The 26,271-nt window shown below is 52.1% G+C and overlaps 1 protein-coding gene across 2 annotated transcripts; it reads right to left on the reverse strand.

Moving 5' to 3' along the window:
• Positions 1–1,655: 1,655 nt before the first annotated feature.
• On the reverse strand, positions 1,656–24,688 carry ADA2 (adenosine deaminase 2). 2 transcript variants are annotated; one of them, XM_070453279.1, is made up of 10 exons: positions 24,616–24,688; positions 21,688–22,013; positions 19,976–20,201; positions 18,320–18,530; positions 8,404–8,531; positions 7,034–7,124; positions 6,192–6,300; positions 3,229–3,386; positions 2,579–2,781; positions 1,656–2,375 (listed from the first exon to the last, which is right to left on the reverse strand). In XM_070453279.1, the coding sequence occupies exons 2-10, from the start codon at positions 21,998–22,000 to the stop codon at positions 2,276–2,278; spliced, it is 1,539 nt and encodes a 512-aa protein (XP_070309380.1). In that variant the 5' UTR covers positions 22,001–22,013; positions 24,616–24,688; the 3' UTR covers positions 1,656–2,275. The 2 variants fall into 2 exon arrangements, with proteins under 2 accessions (XP_070309380.1, XP_070309379.1); XM_070453278.1 differs by lacking the exon at positions 24,616–24,688 and adding an exon at positions 24,373–24,480.
• Between the last annotated feature and the right edge of the window lie 1,583 nt (positions 24,689–26,271).

Raw genomic sequence — 26,271 nt, forward strand, 5'->3', positions numbered from 1 at the left:
AAAGAATCTACCTGCAATTTTGAAGACACAGGAGACATGGGTTTGATCCCTGGGTCAGGAAGATCCCCTGAAGAAGGAATTGGCAATCCACTCCAGTATTCTTGCCTGGGAAATCCCGTGGACAGAGGAACCTGGTGGGCTACAGTCCATGGGGTCCCAAAGAGTCGGACGCGACTAAGTGAATGAATACACAGATACATATATAAATTGTATTTCTGTATATCTGATTATTTTTATATAAATTGTATTTATCTATATCTGATTATTTTTACACACATCAGTAGCAACAGGAACATCTAATGCCCAGATCAAGACTTCTAAATATTATTCTCTATGAAAAAGAACCAGAGCTCTTTGGAGAAATGGTTGATCTTCAGCCACAGACATGGAAAGTGTAAAATGAACCTAAAACATTTTGTTGTGTCAGAAAGCAAATAAGTACTCAAAGAATAGTAGGAATTTATCCAAGAGTCTCAGGAGCCAGCTTAACAGAGTTTCTGTGACCACATCTACAAAAGTTGGGCATCAAAATAAATAATAATTGTCATAGATTATAATCCACTGATAGCCAAAATCCATGAGCCATAGTGGTAATCAACCAATTGATCAATGAGAAGAAGTTCTTCTTACAGAAGAATGGCAGCTGATAAATATAGGAGAAATGGTAGAACCAGAAAAATCACTATGTGATGTTTTTATCTTCCAGACATTTTCTATGTCATCTTTCGTGTCCTTCCGCTAATGTGACCTGGACCATCTTCCATCAGAAGGCAGGGTCTCTACCCCCTCCTCTTGAAACTGAGGGTGTTCAGCCTAGAGAGATTCGACCCAGGATAGCCAAAATGATAATAAAAGAGTTTTTAAAAGGAATTTGACCTCAGTCTAAGAAATATAGACTCCTGGAGTTCAAATCAGAAAAAGATGTTTTCTGAACAGGAGCTTCTGCTACAGATTTCCTGAAACAGCATGCTCCCGTCCAACTGTGCACCATGATTTTGTTTATAAGAATTCGATTAACACAGGTTAGAAGATCAGCATGTCAGGGCCCCTCAGGAAGTCCCAGAAGGTGTGTGTGAAACCAGCTTTCCCTTCTCTGCCAGCAGCAACCTGGTGAGTTCAGGTCTGGCCCTACTGGTGTTTCTGGTTCTCTGCTTGGACTCTGCCTGTTCAACAGGAATGAAGGCACCACAGCTGGTTTGTTTTCCCAAATCAGAGACCCTACACTCCTGGGAGACCCCCGTGACCATGGCAACATGCTACCGAAGCCCATTCTGCTATATTCTGTTGTCACCATTAATTGAATTGAAGTCAGCTGAACTGGGACCTGTATGCCCCACCGTGGGACTGATGAAGGCTGTGAATCAAAAGGTCTTCGAGAATATCTGACTCCCTCTGGGAACCAGCCTGTGGGTGAAGACCCCAGTCAAGCAGGCTGTCCAGCATCAGGAGCCTGGGCCCAGGGGGAGGTCCTGCGGGCTCCATGCAGGGGACGGGGGATAAGAAGAAGACTCACATCGCCGGGCCTTGTAAGGAAGGCATCAGTTCTCCTTCACACCCAGGGCCCAGCAAGGCCAGGCTGGCTCCTTGCCCTCTTTCTCCCAAGGGCCGGGCTGGGAGACCGATCTGACCCAGCTCAGCATGACAGGGCACAGGCATTCTTGCAACATGAAGTTTATTGAGGGCCGACTAGGCAAGGGGCAGGCTAGGCTCCTGGCTCGCAGTGGACATGAACCGGCAGGTGAAGGTCTGGGGGAGGAAGGCCGCTCAGAAATAAATCCATAATGACACATCGGGTGAAGTCAGGAGGGAGCGAGCAAGGTGCCCCAAGGGACAAGTCTTTCTGAGATGAGGACCTGAAACGAAGCCTGGGGGTGACAGGAGGCAGCAGACGGAAGTGGGGAGAAAGAGCATTCCCGGCAGAGAGAGCCAGGAGGGGCCCAAGGCCAGAGGCCAGTGTGCTCGGGCGCCTGGGGTGGGATGACAAGGAAGGGATCCATGTTCATAGGATGCTGGGAGCCCGGTAGGGGCTTGTTGAGGGGGGTTCTAAGTGCTCTGAATTGTCACAGTGGAGTACCCTGGTTTAATTTAACTTTAAACAGTCACTGCTCTGGGGAAAATGAGCAGGAGAGGGCAAAGGGAAGAGGGAGATGAGTTAGGGGCTCATGTGAGTCAGGCCAGAGTCACAGCGGCCTGATGGACAAAGGGAGGTGACTTCCCTGGATTCTGGACCATTGGGAAGAGGGAGGGAGATGTGGAGGGTGACACAGCGGTCCCCTCACTTGGGGCCCCTGGCCAGCCCAGCTACAAACTTCTGCCACCTCTCCGCCCAGGTCTCCATGGCAGACTTCTTCTCGGTCTCCGACAGGGTGCTGTACCTGTGGGATGGGGTGGGATGCCCAGCTCAGCCTGGGGAGGGAGCGGGAGCGGACCTCGGGAGCTGGCAGGGCTCCATGTCCCCAGTCCAAGAGCAGCAACGGTGTAAGAGGCAGAGAAGCTCACAGGAACCTTCTGGACCTCTGCCCACACCTCAGAGCAGTGGACTCAGGCGGTGGTAGAGTGGTTCACGTGGTAGACTCACCTGATAGAGTTGACGGCCAGCTGTTTGAGCGTCCTCAGGTCGGCCGACATCCCGCCGATGCCCATGAAGGCCTCGTAGAAATCGTAGGACAGGCCTTTGGCCCCAAAGGCTGCGGGGTCGTCTGAGCTAATCACCATGGGGTACCCGGCGGCCATCATGACGGCGGCGGGGTGGTTTCTCAGGTCAGACACTAGCTTCAGGACCTGCTCGGGCAGAGACAAGCATGGATCCTTGAGGACTCGTCACGAGGGAGGTGAGACCGTGAGCAGGATCGGGCCCTTCTCTCCCTGTGACTGTTCCGAGCATCAGGACAACCCTGGGCAAAGTCCTGATGCAGAAAGAGCCAGTCCTACTCAACCATCTAGTCTCCGCTGGCCCAGCTTGAGCTGCTGTCCTGAGCACAGAGCCCCGAGGAGCCATGTGGCAGTGGGGGATCCCACATTCCCCCCTGCGTGCCCCCCCAGGGCACTTTTAGCTCTGTCTACAGCTTCGCACACAGTCCTGCCCCACTGGGGACCCTCATTACTGGGAACGGTTTAGGCAAAGGCCATTCCTAAATAACTTCATGAATGCTAGTGAGAGAGAGAGAGTGGAGGGACACAAGGGCGTCTTGGAGTGACCACGGGGAGGGAGGCTGGGGAGGCCGTTACCTGGTTGGAGATGGGACAGACTTCGATGGGGATGTCCTTCTTCCAGGCTTCAGCCAAGACCGCCGGGTGCTTGCTCAAAGCAAATCCATGGCCAATCCGGGTTGAGTTCAGTATCACGGCATCCAGAAGATTTCTGTCTACCGAAGTTCCCTCCCAATCTGGGAATAGAGAGGGGTCTTCAGTAGGATGGATAGGACTCCAGACCTTCGGCAGGTGAAGACCCCAGAGTTCCCAGGCAGGAAAAGGAAGAGAAATGAACATTAACACAAATGTGCACACACTTTTCCTTCTGACAACGCTGCAGGAGTGGATACGGCCCGCCTGTATGTACCTCTGTGTGTGTGTGTGTGTGTGTGTGTGTGTGTGTGTGTAACAGATGAGGAAGCGGAAACCCACACAGGCTTTATAGGCTGAGGGAAGGTCCTCAGGTAGAGAGCAGAAAAAGTGGGTTTCAAGTCTTGGTCTGCTTGACCCACAGTCCGTATTCTTTTTTTTTTTTTGACTGAACCAGATGGCACGTGAGATCTCCGTTAACTGATCAAGGATCAAACCTGCAGTGGAAGCACAGGACCCCCCACCAACCACTGGACCACCGGGGAATTCCCTGCCCCTGTTTCCCCATATTCTTTCTCTCCATCTTATGTTAGTTTTTAGAAACTGTTTTCTTGGAATTTTATGTGTAAGATCTTTACAGTGTGCTGCAGACTCTGTCACTATAATGACTTGTATTAATGTGCACTTACTTTAATTTCCATCTTAACAAAACTCCTGGGACAACCCATGGCAAGGTAGCCGCAGCCAGCAGGAACCAGCCACCCCACTGGACCTTCCCGCTGGCAGGGCCTCCTGGTTAGAGGTGAGAAGACCGTTCTGACTCCGCCAGCCTCCCCAGCAGCCTGGGATGGGGTGGGGGACTCCTGCAGCTCCCCGCCCCACCATTCAGGGAGATGCCCTGTAGGAAACAACTATTTTTGGCTTCACTGGATGTAGTCACACCCGGATGTGACACAGATAGTGATATCTGTGAACAAACGGGGAGAGATCCCAGGCCCAGGAGGACAGCAAGGTTGATTATGGTGAACGGTCACCTGAATGTGGGTCCTACGGGGTACGTAGGCCCCATTGCTGGACACCAAAAGCATCCTAACTGACCCACATGTGAACTAGGAAAATGCCACACTTCTCTTGGGAACGAAGCCCAAGAATTCCCGTTGCTGGTGAGGGCATGTACTTTAGGCGAATTTTCACTGTTTCCTAACACTGTCTTTTCAAAGATGTTTTCTTTTTTTTTAATAAAGGTGCATGCTAGGTCGCTTCAGTTGTGTCTGACTCTTTGCGAACTCATGGACTGTAGCCCATCAGGCCTCTCTGTTCATGGGATTTTCCAGGCAAGAATACTGGAGGGAGCTGCCATGCCTTCCTCTAGGGGTTCTTCCCTACCCAGGAATCAAACACTGGTCTCCTGCATTGCAGGTGAATTCTTTACCTACTAAGCCACCTGGATTTTGTTCAGTCGCTCAGTTGTGTCAAACTTTTTGCAACCTCCATGGACTGCAGCATGCCAGGCTTCTCTGTCCTTCCCTATCTCCCAGACTTTGTTCAAACTCACGTCCATCGAGTCAGTGATGCCATCCAACCATCTCATTCTCTGTTGTTGCCCTCTCTTCCTATCCTCAATCTTTCCCAGCATAAGGGTCTTTTCCAATGAGTCCACTCTTCGCATCAGGAAGCCAAAGTATTGGAGCCTCCTGGGAAGCCCATTAAATATTCAAGTCCTGGCAAAATCCTTTTCTAGGACCATGTCCTGGGATTGAATTGATTTCAGAGATGATTATGGTTTCCCAACCAAACCTCAGGGACTTCAAGGCTAACAAATGCCACAGCCCCTGCCCCGCCCTGACCCATCCCAGCTTCCCATACCTCACAAACCATTCTTTACATTTCCTAGAACAGCTTTGATCTAAATTGGCTCCAAATGGACTTGAAATGTCCAGAAAAAGAGATAAATGTGCAGGAACCCTTGCTTTGGAGCTGGTGTGAGATGCCAGGTTTCAGCCTGGCTGTAAAATCCTGATTCTACCCTTGGCTCCTTGGTCCTCTCAGGTGGCCGGACTCTTGGGTGTTCTGAGGTGTGTGGGGATAGGGTGCAGCAGATCTAAGCCCCACATATCTTCCCCGGGATCTGACGTTGCAGCTGTGACCTGCTGCTTCTGCTGAGGGTTTACACGTTTTGAGGAGCATCTGGAGGCTAAGCGAAGACCAGTGAGCCCACGGACAGAGCTTTGAGGGGCAGAGACCTGGCCAGGCGGATGCCGGTTCAGAAACAAGGGCAGCCAGGCTGCTTGAGTAGAGCTGGGCCCGCTCACCCTGGTAGGTGCAGACTAAGGTCCCCCACCTCAGCCTGATGGACATGGACGGGCAGTCCCCCTTCAGTCTGGTGGGTGTTGACAGGCAGCTCCCCCAGGCTGGTGGGAGTCGACAGCACCCCCCCACCCAGCCTGGTGGGCATGGACAGTGACTCCCAGTCACAGAACTGGCCTATTGGTCCCTCTCCCCCCACCTCCCAGGGTGTGACTTTGCACATGAGTCCACCTCGAAAGCAGGGTTCGCTCGTTATGAAATTGACATCATCAGAAAGGGTTCCCAGCTCCTTCTGGTGGACCAGTCACCCTGTTTGGCTGGAGCCTCAGGCTCCTCGCTTGCAGATGGGGGTGGGGTGCCCTCCTGACAGGACCAGGTAAGAGCCACGGGTAAGGGATGTGAAGCGCAGCTGCCCCAGCAACACTGTGCCCCCTTCTCTGGGCACTGCTATCAGCACAGGCTCAACAATGTGCGGGAAGCAGACATGCACCGTGAGCTGCTGTAGGGCTGTCCCTCCACCGGCCAGGGTCCTGTCTGTGGCCTCGGAGATGTTGAGGGGTCCCTGCCCACCAGCCCTGTGCCCGGCGGTGTCGCAGGCTCACCAGTCTCTCCCGCGTGGAAGAAGTAAGGCAGGTGAACGCCCCGCGAGGCTGGAATCATCAAAGCCTCCCTGTAGTCATACAGAGTGTGGCCCGTGTCCTCGCGCCCCACCTGCAGGACAGAGCGGGCATGTGGGGCACCTGCCGGCCCCCTGCCTCACCTTGCTGGAGCGCCCTGCCACCACTGCCACGGCCTCTGTCATGGCCGTAGAGAGAGACCAGTAGCAGGACTGGGGAAGAAAAGTAGCTGTGTGGCTCTGATATAACCACCCACCTTACTTTGGGGAGGCTGGATCCTGTGAGCAGCCCTCAAGGACCCCAGGAGGACACCCTGGTCCAGAGAAAACAAGCCCTCAAGATCTGCTCTGGGTCCCCGATGGGTCTGAGAGCAAGAGCGTGAGCTCTCTTGGGTAAGACATGCAGATTCCAGAAGCAGGGTTCAGATGCATCTAGCTGGTTACACTAACTTAGCTTCTTCATAAGATTTAAGAAATTGTCACCTGGATGGCCCGGCTGTTATTTAGGGGAGAGGGGAGTGGGAGGGGTGCAACACCACCCAAGGATGTGCTGGAATCCCGGACAATCCTGAAGCCCCCCAAGGCCCAGCCACGTCTCAGCTTCCAGACACCCACCCTGGGCTGCAGGCTGAAGAGCCAGGTGTCACGCCCAGTGTGGGGACGGGGGAGTGGGGACAGCCTCTCCTCATGGCCCTTCCTGTTCAGGAACTACCCTTTCCAGCCTTCTTCTGACCTCTTCTGCTCTCCCTTCACCCCCCAAGACCCCAAGGGAGGATGTCAACAGTGCCCCTCAGCCCTTCCCTGGGGGCTTCGCTCTGGGCCCATTACCAGGTCAAACCCTGCCACTATCCCAGGGAACTTGGCACGAAGATCCATGGCTGTCTGGATGGATTTCTTGATGAGGGACTCATTTTTGGTTCTGCAGGAGAGACAGAGAGAAGCACAGGTATCAGCTCCCAAGTGGACAGCCGACCATGTCCAGGGCTCCCAGCTGCTGTGTCTCAAACCCTCGGCACAATTGCACATAACCCTACCCCATCCAGGCTGCTGAGTCCCTCTTAAATACAGAAATTTTGCCCACATCCATTCCTGTCAAGAACTCTGGCTGCACCAGAGGGACCCAAGTCTCTGGAAAGCCAGTGGGGTAGGGGTCCACAGGGCAGGTTTTGTCTGCATTTGAATAAAGAAAGGTGGCCATGATCGAAACTTGCCCTGTGTCCCTGAGAGATGGTCCTGGAAATGTCCAGCTCTCTGCTCTCTGGGCACCTGTGAAATGCCGTGGCCACCCAATCCCTGTGGGGCACCTGGGCCTGTCCCCTGATTCAGTCAAAAAGGCCAGAGTGCTCCGGAACCAGATGACCAGGCTGCCTCATCTCCCCCGAAGCTCTCTCCTTTCCAGCCCAGGCCAGGGACCAGGCAAGAGCATCGCCACAGGAGCACCAAGAGAAAAGGCGCAGGCCTATGACGGGGGAAGGTGTTGGCCCACCCACTCCGATCCCTAGCTCTGCGCCCCCCACACCTGCCCGTCCCTCCCTGCACCCACGCAGCTGGCACTGAAGCCCTGCCCTAGAGCTCCTGCCACCAGCCCCCAGGGAGCCTTCACCATCAACTACTGCCAGCTCCACCCTGGCCCACCAGCTCCAGCGGCCCCAGGTCTCACCGGGAGGGGAGGGGCTCCAGGGAGGTCTGTTTGCCCTCCCACCTCCCGTGGCTTAGCAGGTGGGGCGGCTGCCCCTCCCCAGCCCTCCAGCTGGACACGGCACAGTCTATGCAGACTGACTGCCCCTCAGCAAGAGGGAGACTCTTCCTTGGTAAAGTCAGGTGAATTGTCATAGGCTTTCTGCACTCTCTGCACTTGCAGAGCAAGGGTGGGTCTGTCTTCGCAGTGCTTGAGCTTGTCGTACAGATGGGGCTGCCGTGAGGCAGAAGCCAGCCACCAATTGAAACAAAACCATCGGGACATCCAGGGAAAAACACTAACCCCATAACTGACCACCCAGGCCAGGGTAGGTCACATCCTGGACTTCCATGGCACATGGAGCCCATGGTGCTTGGGCCCTGGGGGTCTCCGCCCCTGGCCACAGCCTCCCTGACCTTCCTCACCCTTTTCTCCTCCTGTCCCATCCCCTCCCATCCCCATGGCTCTGCCCACAGCCTGTCCTCCCAGTTCTTCCAGGCTCAGCTTCGCTCACTCTCACCTGTGATCCGAAAAAATGAGTTTGATTCCAACAAACCCAGGATGCGTTTTTGCAAAATTATGAGCCACTTCTTTGTAAGTCCTCACCAACCACTCTCGGCTGTAGACCGTCCCGTTCAGTTCATACACCTGTGAGGGAAGCAGGGTTCCAGCCAGATGTCAGAGGTGAGCAAGGCAGAACTTCATTCCCAACTGCCAACAATCTCCAAAGCCTGGTTGACGGCCTCTGAGGTTGACCAGAAGTCCCAGCCCTGAATGGGCTGATGCTCTTGGTACTGTGAGGCTGGGGTGTCTGCTTCTCATTCAAGCCTGGGTCCTTCCACCTAGAATAGTGTCTGGTACTCAGGAAGTGTTTGTGCAGCAAGTGAGCAGCAGGCCAGCTGAGGACAGGATGCCAGCCAGAAAGAGTGGTCTGAGGACCCTCTTCATCTCCCCACTCTCCCACCCCGAGGCGGGGGACCCTGAGGCAGCCGAGCCACTAGGGACACCAAGGTGACATGGCCAGGGGCAGAGTGGGAAGATGCAGGGATGCACAGTAGGTTTGACAGAGTTAAAAAAACACAGTGGAGAAGAGCAGGCCTTTTGCTTCTTCATCTCTGGGGGTCTTGAAGAGTATTAGAATGTGCCACCCCCAAACCTGTCACTTTTTGCAGGACTATTTTGAGCTAAAGGTGAATAGGAAGCTCAAAGGCAAACAGATCTCCGTGCCCACCTGTCTGCCTCAGAGCAAGACGTATATTTCTGTCTGGAAGGTATCGCCTTCCAGCTCCTATTCCAGAAGGAGAGACACCCACACTTACCAGCAGAGACAGAAACTGGGCACCAGAGTGGGTCTGAACAAACAAACCTGACAAAATAGCCCCTATCTTCTAGCAGTTCCCCCCATACACCGACCATCCCACAAGTTGCTACTCCTAGAAGCCAAACCCCCTTTTCTTTGTCTTACTGCTTCTCCACAATTTATCACCATTTGCTAAAATAGTATATCAGAACCTGGTATACCCACTTCTTTGGGTCTTCACTTTTTTCCATGAAGGTGTCCATGCACATAAAGTTAAAACATTAACATCAAATAAAATTGCTATGCCTTTTCTCCTGTTAATGTGGCTATTGCAAATTTAATTTGCAGTCCCCAAGAACAGAACACTGTGGTGTGACTAAGCCCGAGTGCTGCAACTACTGAAGCCTGAATGCCTAGAGCTTGTGCTCTGCAGCAAGAGAAGCCACCACAATGAGAAGTCCACGAACCGCAACTAGAGAGTAACTTCCACTCTCAGCAACTAGAGGATAAGCCCGAGGAGCAACAAAGGCCCAGCACCGCCAAAACTAAATAAATAAATACAATTTATTAGAGTGAAGTGATTTAGCAAAAGGTTTTAAACAAAAAATGTTGGCCTCGGGGACTTTCCTGGCAGTCTAGAGGTTAAGACTTCATCTTCCAATGCAGAGGGTGAAGGGATGATCGGTCCCTGGTCAGGGAACTAAGATCCCACATGCCTTGTGGCCCAAAAACCGAACCAAAACATAAAACAGAAGCAATGTTGAAACAAATTCAATTAAAGCTTTAAAAATGGTCCACATCAAAAAAAAAATCACATTGGATTCAATTCAGATTATGGCAAGCCTTAACTATAGTTTAATTAAAGAACTGTATTTGTGGGGAAGTTATTCAAATTACATACAACTTTCATAAACCAGAGTAAGATTATGAAATTTCCATTGTCTATGATATCATGCATTGGAGAAGGAGATGGCAACCCACTCCAGTGCTCCTGCCTGGAGAATCCCAGCGATGGCGGAGCCTGGTGGGCTGCCGTCTATGGGGTTGCGCAGAGTCGGACACGACTGGAGCGACTTAGCAGCAGCAGCATGATATCATGGAATTAGAGAATGTGAAGTTGAAGGAACAAAGGGACATTTGGGGTCAGAGTTGCTCGAGGTCACACAATCCATTTGTGTCAAACCAGAAATTAGGACCCAGAGGTTCTGACTGGAGACACAGCCAGCTTTCACCTGGAGAGCCTGACTCTCTGGAGCTTCTCCTGTTCACTGGGCATCGCGCTGTCAGCTGGGTCTCATTTTAGAGACGAAGAACCCTGCTGGCTCAGGTGGTAAAGAATCTGCCTGCAATGCAGGAGATCCGAATTCGATCCCTAGAATTCAGCAATGGTGTGAAACACAGTCACTACAAGAAATTGTATTTATTTATTTATTTTTGGCAGTGCCGGGTCTGTTGCTGCGCGGGCGTTTCTCTAGTTGCTGAGAGTGGGAGCTACTCTCTAGTTGCGATGTGTGGGCTTCTTATGGTGGTGGCTTCTCTTGTTGCAGAGCACAGGCCCTAGGGATCTGGAAGGGATCAAAACTTCGAATCCCTAGGGTCAGGAAGATCTCCTGGAGGAGGAAATGACAACCCACTCCAGTATTCTTGCTGGAGAATCCCATGGACAGAGGAGCCTGATGGGCTACAGTCCATAAAGTCGCAAAGAGTCAGACACGACTGCAGAGACTTAGTACACATGCTCCACTAGTACACATTTTAGAGATGAGGATTTTGAGGTTTAGAAAGAGTAAGAAACTTGCTCCTGCTCCCAGGCTGGAGTAGGGGGTGGGGATGGCTGAGTTTACTTGGAGGCAGGGTGGGGGGTGGTCTCAAAGTCTCCAGCCACCCAGGGAGAAGAAAATGCCTGGGTCCTGCCCCAGGTTAATTAAATCAGATTCCCTGGGTAGGAGCTGGTTTTTTTAAAACTTGCCCAGGTGATTCTCCCCTATGTGCCTCTAGGTTTCAGTCTTGTGAGGAGCACAGTCACAGAATAACATTGTAGAAGGCGCTGCCCTCAGGATTCCCTAGAGCAGCAGCAATAACTTGAAACACGGTCACTACGCCAGGTAGAGTTCCTAGAGAAGGAGTCTGCTGAGAATCCATGACAAAACCCGGGGGGTGGATAGGGGGAGCACTAGGACCGCTGGTCACACCAGTGACAGCATCCAAGAAGGTATCTGGGAACGACCATCCTGGGCTCCCAGGCATGTCCCCCCAGACTGCAAGACCGCCCACGGGTCAGGGCCAACCGGGCAAGCTCCTGAGGATAAACCCCTGGGAGCTCCACTTGGAAGGCTGGCCCGATCCAGTCAGAGCCTCCGATTCCGGCCGTGGGGGTGGGGATGGGGTCCGGGGAGATCAGACCCGCCTAGCAACTGTTGCTAAGGACGAGTGGCCTTTGTGATGGAGCATTAGTGACACAATAGGAGGCTGGGCCAGCAGCCTAGTCCATCAACCCTCGTCCCAGACCCTGAATTAGCCCCAAGAGCAGGGAGGGGAGGCCAGGGCTCAGAAGAGAATTCCAGGGCAGACGTCTGGATTAGTAATGTGCTGATGGCTCCCCTACTCTCGGGAGTGGGGGCGTCAGCCCGAAACTCTCCATGGCAAGGGGCCTTTGTTCCGGGGTCAGGCCAGAACCATGTGCAGATCCCATGCCCCTGGGCCTCCACCTTCTAGGAATCCTGGCTGGGTCCAGAGGGAGTGGCGAGAGAGGGGAGCTGGGCAGCTCCCCAGGGGAGACCCTGGAGCCATTTGTCCCCAGCAGGCTTGGCAAGAGGGGAAGGTGGTGAGGAAGCCGACCCTCCAAGCAATTCCTCAGCAACTTCCCCAGATGCCTGCCACGGGCTGAGACCCTCTCTCCTTGCCATCTCTCCCCTCTTCCCCTCCCGCCCGAGCCCAAGGCCCCTCCCCGTGTGGAGGGCTCCCTCCCACTCCCTACTCTGAGAAAGCCGACAGGATGTGACCACAGGAAGCGACCCCCGCGCCAGACCCCCTCAGGGAGTGCCTCTTGAGACGTGATGTGGACCCGAAAGTCTCAAAGCCCAGTCCCTGCTCACTGCCCACATGGCCTGGGCCAGACCCCTCGACTCTTCCCCGCCTCATTCCCACGGGTGTAACTGCAGGTTGTGAGGCTCAGATGAGACGGTGCAGATGAAGCACTTGGAAAAGGTCTCAAAGTGTGGTCTGGGTCAGAGAGCCTGAATCAGAACCTCAGGGTGGCGGTGGAGGTGGCTGGCTAATTAAATGGGCTGCTTCCTGGCCCCAGATTTGGGATCCTGGTAGGTCAGAAGCCAAAGAGCACCTCCAGATTAGTCCCGTGTACACCCACCACTCCTGAGTGTGATGACCACTCCTGGGGCTTCTGGAGGACCTGGGTTGGGGGAGGTGGTCTGGAATGACTCATAGGCTAACTGGGGATCCAGAGCTGGGAGGAAGCCAGTTCCAAGAGGGGGAGGGGGAGGCGGGGCTTAAGCCAGACTCCGGAGGAGGATGGACTGGAGGTGGGGAGCTAAGGCTAGGGGAGAGATGGGATTTCAGGGCAAACTGGGAATGATGGTTCTGGGAGATGCCCTGTCCTCCGCCCTGCACAAGCCAGCCCTAGGCAAGCTCACCTCTTCCCAAAATTCTTCTCCTAGTGGAAGGTGGACTGGACCCTCTCTTTTCTGTTGAAAGGAACATTTGTACTTATTGACTCTGCTCACAAGGCTGGCAAAGTTTCTCCTGGGGGCAAGGTCAGTCCCACTCCCACTTCCCAAGAATCAGAAATAGGAACAAAGTCTGTACTCAGCATTAAACCGTCAAACAAACACCAGATTCTGGTAGAGATGCCCACCCTTACCTGGGATGACTTGGAGGAGGATGAACATACCCAAGGGGAAGGGGGCCAGTCCAGGATGCACAGGAGAGTAGAGACCTGGAGAGTGGGGGGAAGGGGTCCTGACTCTAGAATGACTGGTTCTCAGGGCAGGATCAGCCTCCACCACAGGGCCTGCTAACCCAGCAAGTCACACTAGGGCAATAGAGTCCCTTTAGGGATTCCACCCAGGATTTTAAAATGTATCAGATTCTGAAGAAGAAAAATATCAGATAGTTTGGCTTCAGTAGAAGTTAAGATTTGCCTTCAGACTTCCCTGGTGGTCCAGTAGTTGAGAATCCCCTGTCAATGCAGTGGACACGGGTTCGATCCCTGGTCCAGGAAGATTTCATGTTCCTTGGGGCAACTAAGCCCTGTGCCGCAGCTACTGGGCCCAAACTCTAGAGGTCGGGCTCTGCAATAAGAGAACCCACCATGATGAGAGGTGCTTGCATTGCAAATTAGAGGGTAGCACCTGCTCACCACACCTAGAGAAAGCCCACTTCTGGCAAAAAGACTTAGTACAGCCAAAAATAAATACATAAAAAGTTTAAAAAAGATTTGCCTTCAACCCAAGGCAATAGAAATAAAAATAAATAATACCTAATCAAACTTTAAAGGAAACCATTAAAAAAAAAATGAAAAGACAACCTATGGAATGGGAGAAAATATTTGCAAATGATGCAATAGGCAAGGCTTAATTTCCAAAATATGCAAACGGCTCATATAATCCAGCAAGAAAAAAACTATAGAAAAATAAGCAGATGACCATAATAGACATTTCCCCAAAGAAGACATACAGATGGCCAGAAGGCACATGAAAAGACGCTCAACATCACTCATTATTAGAAAAATGCAAATGAAAACCGCAATGAGGTATCATTAAAAAGTCTACGAATAATAAATGCTGGAGAGGATATGGAGAAAAGGGAATCTTCTTACACTGTTGGTGGGAATGTAAGTTGGTACAGCCACCATGGAGAACAGCATGGAGGTTCCTCAAAAAACTGAAAATAGAGCTACCATATGATCCTACAATTGCACTCCTGGGCATATATCCAGACAAAACTAATTCGGAAAGATACACACACCCTTATGTTCATAGCAGCATTATTTACAATTGCCTAGATTGGAAGAAACCTAAATGCCCATCGACAGATGAATGGATAAAGAAGACGTGATGTATATATACAATGGAATATTGCTCAGCTGTTAAAAAGAATGAAATAATGCCATTTGCAGCACATGGGTATAACTAGAGACTTATCATACTAAGTAATGTGAGTCAGAAAGAGAAACATCAAATGATATCACTGAGATGTAGAATCTAAAATGTGACACAAATGAACCTATCTACAAAACTGAAACAGACTCACAGACATAGAGATCAGACCTGTGGTTGCTAAGGAGGGCTGGGAAGAAGAGCAAAGGGCTGAGACTTTGGGATTAGCAGATGTAAACTATTATTTATAGGATGGATAAACAACAAGATCCTACTGTATAGCACAGGGAACTATATTCAATATCCTAGGATAAACTATGGTGGAAATGAGTATTTAAAAAAGAATGTAGGTGTGTAAAATGCAGTCACTTCACTCTACAACAGAGAGCAGAACAACACTGTAAATCAACTATATTTCAATTTAAAAGAAACAGATTTGCCTTCAAGACAGAATTTACCAATCAGGAAGCCTACGTGTCTGGTCTAGTTGACAATTTTCTCTTAAAACTGTATTCTGACTTTCTTGTGCATACATCTGTCACTTATGACTTTGGTCAATGTGTGTCAGTCTCTGGAGCCCTTTTACTTCTGGGTGTACAAACAGTAGAATTTCTGAGCCTACAAAGACTATGGCATTTGGTAACAAAACTGAAATACTGCTGTCCTTGGAGTCAGTCTCCGAGGCCTTGGTTGACTCAGTAATTTGGATGAATGGGCAGACAGTCTGGAAACTTAGTCAGCTGGACACCACAGCCATTCCCATCAAATACTCGCTCCAACATTCTGACCTTGTCTACCCTCACACCCCTAGTCAAATCCACTAGTGGCTTTGGTGCAGCAACTCATGGGCCCCCCCCACCACGTTGAGGTGTCGGGGGAACTTCCCTCCACTCGTCTTTGCAAAAGGCTTTGGGTCCCTGGCCAGGGATCCAGCCCAGAGACCCAAGCCTTACTGTCAATCTTTAACTTGGTTAAACAGCCTCTGTTGCCCCTGGTGATCGTGGGTCGGCTTACTGGTTATCATCTCTGCATCTGGCTTTTAAATTTCTCCAAACTGCGGTAAAGAGAGGGAGGACTTGTTTAGGGCCCTTTCATGTTGGGGAAACTGGTAGGAGGTCCCTTTAGCCCACCCAACCTTAGGGAGTGCTGTATCAAAACCTGTTTTAATCCCATCAATGTCCACTGTTAGCATCCCATTTCTTAACAGCCATCTGAAGTTTCCCACGCTGCTGTGACCAGTCCTGTGGTCCCCCAGTGACCCTTTACAATTGTCCACCTTGTTGGGAAGAGTCCATAACAGCTCCCCTCTTCCCCTTTCCTTTCTCCAGGGCCCCCACTGGCTTGCTAATGAACAGACCGTCTTTATCAGCATCTGAAAGACCCATTCCATTCTGCTTCTCAAACCATTCTGTGTGTTTGAGTTAAGGTTACATTTCTTTATATCCACCTTTTGGTCTTAACATTGGTACCAATAAGACAGGTGTTTACAAAGAGAGGTCACTAAAAAATCTACCAGTTTAGAAGTTTCTCCAGTTCAAAGTGTCTGCCATGGACAGTAGGATCTTAACACAAACACACACCAATCAGGCTTTCCGTGGCTTAGCCGTGAACAAGAGGTGTTACAGGAGAGGCAAAGAACATGGCCACAGCAGATCCAGAGAGCTGGCTCCCCAAGATGGTCTGAGAAAGCAAAGACTGTAGTGAAGGCTGAGATGACAGAAGCCCCCGTGGACGGGGACCCCTTGTGACAAACCCTCCTAGGAGCTGGCACGATTGTGTGATTCCCACCAGCAGTGACAGCCAAGAATCCCACTGGATCTGACTGGCCACCAAATGCCCCGAGCCTGCACCTTCTGGATGGTAGGACCAGGGTGAGTTTTCTCACTGGTCCTGAGGTCAAACTCTCAAAACAGAACAAGAAAAAAGGAAAATCCATCATGCCAAAGGTTTTCCTCCTTATGACACGACAGAGACACAGGAAAACAGACACCATCTCTGGGAGGAAAAGGATTAACAAGCCCAGAGCTCTACCAACTTCACCATCCCAGAAGCTCTAAGCCCCAGGAACCAGCTCCACAAATATTTTCTCCTGCTGACCTAATTTTAGAAACGAGAAAAAAGACTCTTACCGCTCCTGCTTCCAAAAACCCTGCAGGCAGAGATGCGGGGACTGACTGATGGATAAGGGTTCTCACCTTCTGCCAGGGTTTCTGGGCTGTGGCAGCCTGGGGCCACCTAGGCAACTGGCCAGCTGTCAAGGAAGGTGGAGGGTGCAGGGCAGCTGGGGGGGGGGGGACTGGGGGGGATGGGGTAGATGGGGAGCGGGAGTGGCATTTCCCTCTAGGTTCTTCTGGCTGGTCTAAGAATTAAGCTGACATGAGACAGATTGACAGGAGAAAATGAAGCACAAGCTTCATAACACCGGTACACGGGAGAGACACAGGAAGAGGGAGCCACTCACCCAAATGGCTGAAGCCCTTGCCTTAAATACCCTCTTCAGCTTAAGACAAAGAGGGTGTTGGGGGTGGGGGTTTGGGACTTCAAAGGGGAGGAAAGCAATTCACCGGGTGATAAACAAGTATTTGGTGAATACACGTTTTCTGGGCCCACAGGGACAAGGGACAGAGAGGACTCTGGTTTCAAGCCCTGAAGTCTCTGTACCAAACCTGCGGTATTCTCTGCAGAGACTGGTGACAGCTCTATTCTGGGAATGGGCCCTTCATCTAGGTTCTTTAAGAACTTAGAGGAGGACTTCCCTGGTGGTGCAGTGGATAAAATTGTACTTGCCAACGCAGGAAACACGGGTCTCTCTTCCCTGGTCTGGGAACATTCCACATGCCATGAAGCAACTAAGTCCATCCATCACAACTACTGAGCCTCTGCTCTAAAGCCCAGGAGCCCCAGCCACTGAAGCCCGCACAACTACAGCCTGTGTCCACAACAAGAGAAGCCACCGCAATGAGAAGCCCTCACACCACAATGAAAAATCGCTTCTGTTCACCGCAACTGGAGAAAAACCCGGCCAGCAACGAAGACCCAGTGCAACCAAAAATAGGTAAATAAATAAAAATACTATTTTTTACTTAGGAGGAAGGTCAAAGGCTCTTCCTGAGTCCTATGGGCCTTGACTTCTTCTGCTCAAAATAACCCACAGGCCGAGGGACAACTTGAGGGTGAGCTGCTCCCCTGCACTACAAAGCATTCACACTCCTGTGAGCCCCCCAGAGGGAGTCAGTCAGTACCTAGGACACCCCAACCCCGCCTCCCCCCCAGAAGTCCTCTTCAAAGACCCACCAGGAGCATCCTCTCTTGGCCATACTTGGCTCCCCTGGGCTCCTCATAGGACGCCCACTCTGCCCCCAGCCTGGACCCGAGACACCCCAGCAAAGCTGAGGTCAGCCCAGCTCATGCACCTGAGACTCTGTCACCCTTTTCCACTGGCCAACATGCAAGGTCCTACTCAGCGATTTTCTTTTTAATACTTTAACACTTTGGGATATTTTTGGACTCCTCCTAATCTTTCCCATTCCTTTCCCTTTGACCTTCCTTCCTCAAAGTCAAATCAGACATCTCTATTGCCCACAGAAGAGACCGACCCCCAGGGACTTCCCAGCCCCCACTCTACACGCAACCAGACCCGTGTACCAGACGGCTCAGCACTGAGCCTGCACTGAGGTCGCCGTCCTGCAGCACGCTTTGACAGGAAGGCAGGCGGTCAAGGACGTCCAGGCTCGAGGCACTGCCCAGAGTGCAGGTAGGTGTCCAGGCACCAGCAGGCCCCGAGTGTCTGGGGGCGCTGGGACGTGGGGGTTGTGGGGGAAGGGAGGTGATGGGCAGTGGGGGCTAGCCCAGCGCATTCCAGGGCTCCGTGCTCACACGGCCCCTGGACAGGCGCCAGACCCCCAGGGGTGAAGCCGGGGCTTGGTGCTGGGGGGCACCAGGTAGGGAGCCAGTGTCATTCTGTCACTCTGCAGGGTGACAGCAGAACCTGGCCCAAGCAGAGGTGAGAGGAGATGGCTCACCGGATACAGTGAGGCTCTGATCTCCAGGTAGAGCACGTTGTCCTGGTAGAATTCCTCCAGGCCCTGGGACAGGTAGTCCCGGAACACCGGTGCATATCTCACCAGGTTCCCCATCACGAAGAAGATGGTCTCGAACTTAGCCCAGATCGCATCCTGGTCTGTGTAAGTCACGTGGGGGTTCTCGGTCATCAGAGTGAGATTTCTCAGCAGGCTGTCAGGACACAGAGGGTGGGGGGAGGCGTGCCACAGGCAATCACCCCGGCCCTTGCTCCGGTGGAGGCCCCCCACCCTAGGACCTGCACTTGCTCCCCAGGAGACAGCAGGCAGGACACACACCCACCCCAGCCAGGCCCACCTGTTGCCTTCCGCCTCTTAGCCAGGCTGACCCCACAGAACGAACATCCCAGGTCAAGCTCTCCTTGGAGGGTATCATGCACTGAATTGCATCCCCCAAATTCATATGTTGAACCCTAATCCCCAGGGTGACTGTGTGTGGAGATGGGGCCTTTCAGGAGGTGGTGGTGGTGGCTTCCCAGCTGGCTCAGTGGTAAAGAATCTGCCTGCCAATGCAGGAGACACAAGAGTTGAGGGTTTGATCCCTGGGTCGGGAAGATCCCTGGAGGAGGAAATGGCAACCCACTCTAGTATTCTTGCCCAGAGAATCACGTGGACAGAGGAGCCTGGCGGGCTGCAGTCCATGGGGCTGCAGAGTCAGACAACTGTGTGACTAAACCACCAGCACCAAGGGCAGAGAGCTGCATGAACAGGGCCAGCATCTGAGACCCTAGGGTTGCATAGAGAGTGAGAAGACAGCTGGCCATTAGCCCAGGAAAGGGGCCTCAGAGAAACCTGCCCACACCTTGACCTCGGAGTTCCAGCTCCAAGAACTGTGAGAAAATGCATTTCTCTCCTTTAGGCCACCATCTCTGGCATCCCACTGGGGCAGCCCCAGCAAGCTCAAACTTGAGGTCTGATGGAAATGACTGTGGACTTGGCATCCCAGGACATGAGTAACTTCCCTGTTGAGACATTCATTCATCAACTGTGTGGCCCTGAGCAACCTCCTTACTCAGGCTGAGCAGCATTTTCTTACTCATAAAGGAAACAGTTCCAGAAAGCCCTCTGTAGATGGTTCTCTGATTAGAAGAGTTATAGTAATTCTTTATAGGTCTGTTAGGAAGCTGCTCATTATGTTTTCAGGCTATCTCATCCACCTGGGACCCTCTCGGCTCTGAGAGCCAGGAATTTCCTTGTCTCTACCCTTGCTGATGGAGAAGGAAATGGCACCCCACTCCAGTACTCTTGCCTGGAAAATCCCATGGACGGAGAAGCCTGGTAGGCTGCCATCTATGGGGTCACACAGAGTCGGACACAACTGAAGTGACTTAGCAGCAGTAGCAGCAGCACCCTTGCTGAGGGTCCAGACACAGCAGCAGAGTTGCTGATCAAATCAGGTCTACACGTACCAGGAGTTTGATTTGGATGGGAAAGGCATGGAACACTGTGGTGAAGCAAAGCATCCTGTACAGTTAAGAGAAAAGGCCTCCTGGTTTTTTTAAGGTCAGGTGTTTCTAGAAAGGTCTGTTGCACGGGGACACCGCATGCCACCCCCACCCATGAAGGTGAGAGACAAGCTCTTTGCAAACCAACACCCACCTGTTGTCAAACTCCGAGACGTTATGCAGCCCCTTCCGAAACTTCTCCAGCAAAACCCACTGGGGACATTCTGCCGGCTTCGGGGTGGGGGGAGTCGGATGAGCAAATCTGAACTGCGGGATCCCCCTCCGGGTGAAGCAAAAATAGCAGTAGGGCCTGTACGTGGCATTTTTCACCAGCCAGTCCGGGCTGGTGATGCTGAAGTCGTGGACGTGAAGGGCGGCCCCTGAGGGGGAGAGTGGGTGGGTGGGGTTTCTATGGGGTGAAGTTCTTGGGAACCCAGGGCCCTTTCCCTCTGCGGCTCAGAGCGGCCACAGCCTCCTGGTTCCCTGAGTCCCTCCCTCACCAGGAGGGGCCCTGGGTGGTCTCATTCAAGAGGCAGCAGGCAGGTTTGGAGTTGGAAGACTGGCTTCCAGCTCCTGTCAGGAGCCTGACCTCCAAACGAGTCCTCAAGTGGCCCAGTGTTATGTGAGGGGGTTTAAGAAGAGGAGTCCCACCTGCCCCCTGGCCTGTCTGCCCAGGATCCTCGAGTCCCCCATCCAGTTCCCCATTACCCCATCTGCTGCCTGCCAGCTCCCTGCTTTCTGCCAGCATCGAGCAGCTTCCTCCAGACCTCACCCTGACTTGAGGCTCAGTGTCCACCTCCTCTGCTCTCTGGCCTTGACGCTCACCGCATGACAGGTGTCACACTGTATGAGCTCTGCCATGTTCCCTCCCTAAACAGTGAGGCTACCTTACCGACCTCACAGTTTTAACATTGTTTAATCTCTACAATACTAAAAAAAAAAAGAGGACAGAAAAATCCTTACAAGCTGCAAACTGCAATTTATGTGTTCACAGTGACAACGCATTTCTGTACTAGTCTCAGCTACAAATTGGCACTTGCCATCTACCTCTACAAGATTAAATTATGAGCTGCTGCAGCTGTTGGCCTTCAACACCCCTGAAAGGAGTTCAGAGTGGAGAGCAGAAACGAGGCCCTCTTGTGCTCTAGGAAAAACTGGCTGGACAGTTTTCTGATAGTTGGATATTTTCAGGAGATGAGCTTATGAACCCACTTCTTGCATCTCCACATATCTAGAAAAGCACTGAAATCCTTCATGGTGACATCCGCTCCTCGTGACTAACAGTAATCTACACACAACTAGCAAAAACCTGCAAAAAATGTGTGCTTGATTGCAGGAACTCCCCTTCACCAAAATCACGTATGTGCTGACCTCCCCCCTGCCCCCACTGCCACCTCTTTGGAGCAGCTTCTCAGAATTATCTGAGATGCTATAGTCTTCATTTTGCCCCAAATAAAACTTAATTCACAACTCTCAGGTCATGCATTTTTTCCCAGTGGATGCTCACAATGACCTACAAGAAATGTGTTTGTCCAGGATGTTTGGTAACTTGACCCCTGGAAAGGCTAGAAGAGCATATGAAAGGAGGGATGAGGTTCTTGTGGGGAACAACTTGCAAGCCCACCAGGGATGCCCGGTGACACCCAGGCCTCCTCCCTGTCTGTCTGACACTGAGTCCACTCAGTGCCGGGGTTTTGGTTTCCAGGGTGGACAGAAGCCACGTGGACTCCCGCCCCCTGTCCACCAGGGAGAAGGAGCACACAGGACCCCCATGGAGTTTGCGCTCCACTAGAAGAGAAACCATCAAATGCAATTTAGTTCCTCCAAGTCCCCAGGGCCCCAGAACTCTCCCCTCCAGGCCCCTACCTTTAGGCATCTTCTTCAGGATGTTAAACACCTCACTTTTCTCAATGAGGTTCTTGGCTTGGAAGAAGTGCATGCTGGGCAGGATGCTCCCGGTACTCAAGGCCTCATGCATCTCAGCCTCCTTGAGGGCCCTGAGCCTCTGGTTGGCCAGCTCCTCCTCCTGCGTCAGCACCAACTGCCCACCCACCCGCATCATCTTCTCTCTCGTCAACAGCTGGTTTCGCGTTTCATCTCTGGACATGGGCGTGGCCGGGCAGAAAGAAGACACAACCATGGCCAGCAGCAGGGAGGGCAGGGCCAGCCGCCCCGACATTGATGTGGGATGCCTGGAAGAGGAGATCCCTCAGCTGTAGACTTGAGGTGGGGAGGGGGCAGGAAACTACAGATCTAAGTGTTGAAGCTGGAGGAGGTTCAGTAGATTACCAGGAGGCAGCATACAAAAAACTCTTCTCCGAGAACCCAGAGAAGAGATCCCTGAAGACAGACAAGGACAGTCTCCCCACACAAACACTCGTCATGAAGCTCCCAGATGGGAGCTTGTCCTTAACGAGCCCTGCTCACATTCAGAGGAAGACACCATAGACTGGGTTTTACTTTCAAATATAACCCTGGTGGTTCAGCTAGTCAAGAGTCCACCTGCAATGCGGGAGACCCCGGTTCCATTCCTGGGTCAGGAAGATCCCCTGAAGAAGGGATAGGCTACCCACTCCAGTATTCTTGGGCTTCCCTGGTGGCTTAGCTGGTAAAGACTCCACCTGCAATGCAGGAAGCCCTGGTTTGATCCCTGGGCCAGGAAGATCCCCTAAAGAAGGGAAGAGTAACCCATTCCAATATTCTGGCCTGGAGAATTCCATGGAATGTACAGTCCATGGGGTTGCAAAGAGTCGGACACGACTAAGTGACTTTCACTTAATAACCAGAGAGCAGAAGGTCACGAGGCTTGTGAAGAAAGCCACAACATGAGAAAGGAACTAAAAAAAACAGCCCAGACAAGAAACTAGCACAGAAAAATGAAAAGAAGTCCTGAAGAACCATAGTTAACCTCCTTACAGGAACGAGAAAACATGCTTCTATGAAACAGGCAAAGCACAGTGTGAAAAATACACAAAACAGGAAAGAGCTTTCAGAAATTAAAAGCAGGAGTGCTGAAATTTAAAACGTTTACCAGCAATATTAAAAGATGGAACAGAAGAGACCATTTCAGAAAGCAGGACAAAAACAGGAGCAAAGAAAAGAAGAATATTGGGTTCAGGAAACCCAACACCCAAAAAAAACAGACATTTCAGAAGGAAAAAGAAACAATAGATGGGAGGAAAAAGGGAATAAATAATATAAAAAATTGTCCCAGGGGCTCCCCTGGCAGCCTAGTGGTTAAGTCTTCGTTTCCCAATAATATCCCACATGCTGCATAGCCAAAAAACCCAAACCACACAGCGGAAAGAGTATTGTAACAAATTCAATAAAGACCTTGAAAAAATATTGAAAAAAAAAGAAACTGTCCCAGAACTGAAGATCTGCCCCGCTGGGTGTGCAAGACTTGCTGAGCATGCACCAAGTATCAACGGCGATATCTCAGAAACTGAGCACTGATGCTTCCGGCAGCTCCCAAAGAGCAGCTGGCCTGGATGGCCAGTGAGCGGGGGCTTGTGGGCAGAATCAAGGAGCTCCCTGGTTGGGTCTACCAGCAGCCCCTGACCTGGGCTGACTCCTGGAACCACATAAATGTGGAATTCCTAATGCACACTTGAGGGTACGCTCCTTTCTCCCAGGAAGTATCAAGGCTGTAAATGAGGAGACCCCAGGCCCAGCCCCAAATGAGCACGTCCTGGAGAGACGTCAGGCTCATCGCTTCTTTTCTGAGGGCCTGTCTCCTCACTTGCAGCAAGGGTGAACTGGGTAAGACCAGTGCTTCTCAAAGTGGGAATCGTGTCTCAATTTTGTTCATCTGGAATAAAATACTTATAAGACGCCACGCTCCCCATGCAGGGGGCCTGGGTTCAATCCCTGGTCAGGGAACTAGATCCCACAGGCTGCAAGTGAGAGTTAGCATGCTGCAACTAAAGAACCGAGAGTTCAAATGCAGCAATAAAGATCCCAGGTGCCGCAACTATGACCAGATGCAGCCAGACAAATGAATAAATTAAATAATTTTTTTTTTTTAATTGAAAGTGTAATCATCATCAGGACACCTTGTCTAAGATCCTTTCCAGGACTGGCTTTCAATTATTCAGTGGTTATATCAGACTCCAGCATGGCAGGGCTGGACCTCAAATCTGAGAACTGGGCTTTGGGAAAATCCCTGCCACTTCACCAGGTCCTCAGATCTCTCCCCAGATGACAGTGTTTGCCGAACCTGAAGTCTCCAGGCAGGGGACAGTGACACCATCCCTTACACACTGCTACCTGTCACAGAGCCGTCTTATCCCACCCACGTCCTCCACCCAGGACCCCACCTCTCATCCCCTCTCCCCCAGTGACATTGAACAGGAGCCACCACCCCCAAACCTCCCACTCAGTCCTCTCCATGGACCCCACAGCATCCATGTGGCCAGCACCCAGGGCTCCTCCCAGCCGGCCAGACGGAAGTGTGTCCAGCGCTGGTCAGGAGCAGCCCAACGGAGCGGGAGAAGAAGTCATCTAGTCCAGGTGCTCACTCATCTCCTCCCTCTGGGACCTGGCACTTACGCTTTTGAAGAAGGCGCAGAAAAATGCTACAAAAACAGCTTGTTTGCAGACTAAGAAAGGAACTTGTGCATCTGTGAGCCTGAGTCACAAACTGGGGCCTTGGCAAGTGGCGCAACCCCAGCTGCCCTGCCCCTCCCACCCCCAGGATCACCCCAAGGGCGGGCCCCCGCCCAGATGAGTCCCTACTGCCCCCAACCACCTACACGCCTCGGCCCCAGGCCCCACCCAAGGGACTCCAATTACCTCGGGACAGCTCCAGAGACAGTGACTGTGGGTTCCGTTCCCACAAAGGCCCTTTGGAAACCGGGGCTCACAGTCTTTCACTTCCCTGGGGCAGGGTTTCACTTCCCTGCAGCCTGGGGGTGGGGTGTGGCCTGCTGCGTCTGTGTGTGCACACGTGTGTGTTTCTGTGTGTGTGTGAGCATCCATGTGAGAGCCATACAGGCATGTGCTGTGTGTGTGTCATGTGCAGGTGGGTCATGCTCATTTGTGGGTAGGGTATGAGTGGCTGTGCCCCCAGGCTGGAGGCACTTGATCCTGCTCATGGACATTGGGAAGTGGTCCTCCTCAGAAATATGGGGTGAAGCGTGGGCCGACCCACTGGACAGTGGGTGAAAAAATAGAAGTGACAAAAGGTAGATGTTTGAGAATTCCCCTGTGGCCCAGAGGTTGGGACTCAGTACTTCCACTGCCGAGGGCCTGGGTTCAGTCCCTGGTTGGGGAACTAGGATCCCACAGACCTCCAGTGCAGCCAAAATAAATAAATAAAAGTACATGTTTTCAGAGGAATCACGGGTGTGGGGCAGGACAGTGGAGGGTGGGGGTGGGAGGTGGAGGGGCTGTAAGGAAGGGAGGTGGGAAGGGGCGCCCCTCCAGGAGGGAGGGCAGAGTAGACACAGCACTGATGCGCTGAGGCTGCAGCCAGGCCTAGATCTGCACCAGCCCAAACACTCACAGCCTTGTGGCCTTGGCGTGTCATTTCAATGCTCTGAACCCAGTTTCCTGGACTGAGAGTGGAGGTCGGAGAAACAGCGCTGCGCAGGGTGCCGTGGGGGTCAGAGGGGAGGCCTGTGATGGGCCGGCTGTCCCGTGTGTTCCTGATACTGTCAGTGTCACTGTTGTCAGAGACAGGGCCGCTTGCAGTGCTGCAGTTGCTGGGGTCTGCGGCAGGAGAACCCTCTGTGGACAGTGGCCCAGGGGAAGTTCCCAGCTCAGACTAGATCGCCCAAGGCTGGTTCATGCAGGTGGGCAGAGATGGGGAACAGGGCTGTCTCTGACTCAAAACAAAACCCAGAAAATGCTGAGACCAAATCCACAATGAGGATTACTTCCCAAGACCTGCCAAAGAGCCCCCAGTGTTTGCTCAGCCTCTCAGCCAGCCTGGGGCTAAGGTGGGCTCCCAACTGGGGCAAGGGGTGGTGTGCCCAGTGTGCAGTGCCCTCAGTTCAGTTCAACTGCTCAGTCATGTCCGACTCTTTGAGAACCCATGGACCGCAGAACACCAGGCTTCAGTGTCCATGATCAACTCGCGGAGCCTACTCAAACTCATGTCCATTGACTCGATGATGCCATCCAACCATTTCATCCTCTGTCGTCCCCTTCTCCTCCTACCTTCAATCCTTCCCAGCATCACGGTCTTTTCCATTCCATCAGTTCTTCGCATCAGGTGGCCAAAGTATTGGAGTTCCAGCTTCAGCATCAGTCCTTCCAATGAATATTCAGGACTGATTTCCTTTAGGATGGACTGGTTTGATCTCCTTGCAGTCCAAGGGACTCTCAAGAGTCTTCTCCAACACCACAGTTCAAAAGCATCAATTCTTCAGCGTTCAGCTTTCTTCATAGTCTAACTCACATCTATACATGATTACTGGAAAAACCAAAGCTTTGACTAGACAGACC

Source organism: Odocoileus virginianus, chromosome 23 (genome assembly GCF_023699985.2).
Source record: "Odocoileus virginianus isolate 20LAN1187 ecotype Illinois chromosome 23, Ovbor_1.2, whole genome shotgun sequence".
In the NCBI taxonomy this organism is placed as follows: Eukaryota; Metazoa; Chordata; class Mammalia; order Artiodactyla; family Cervidae; genus Odocoileus; species Odocoileus virginianus.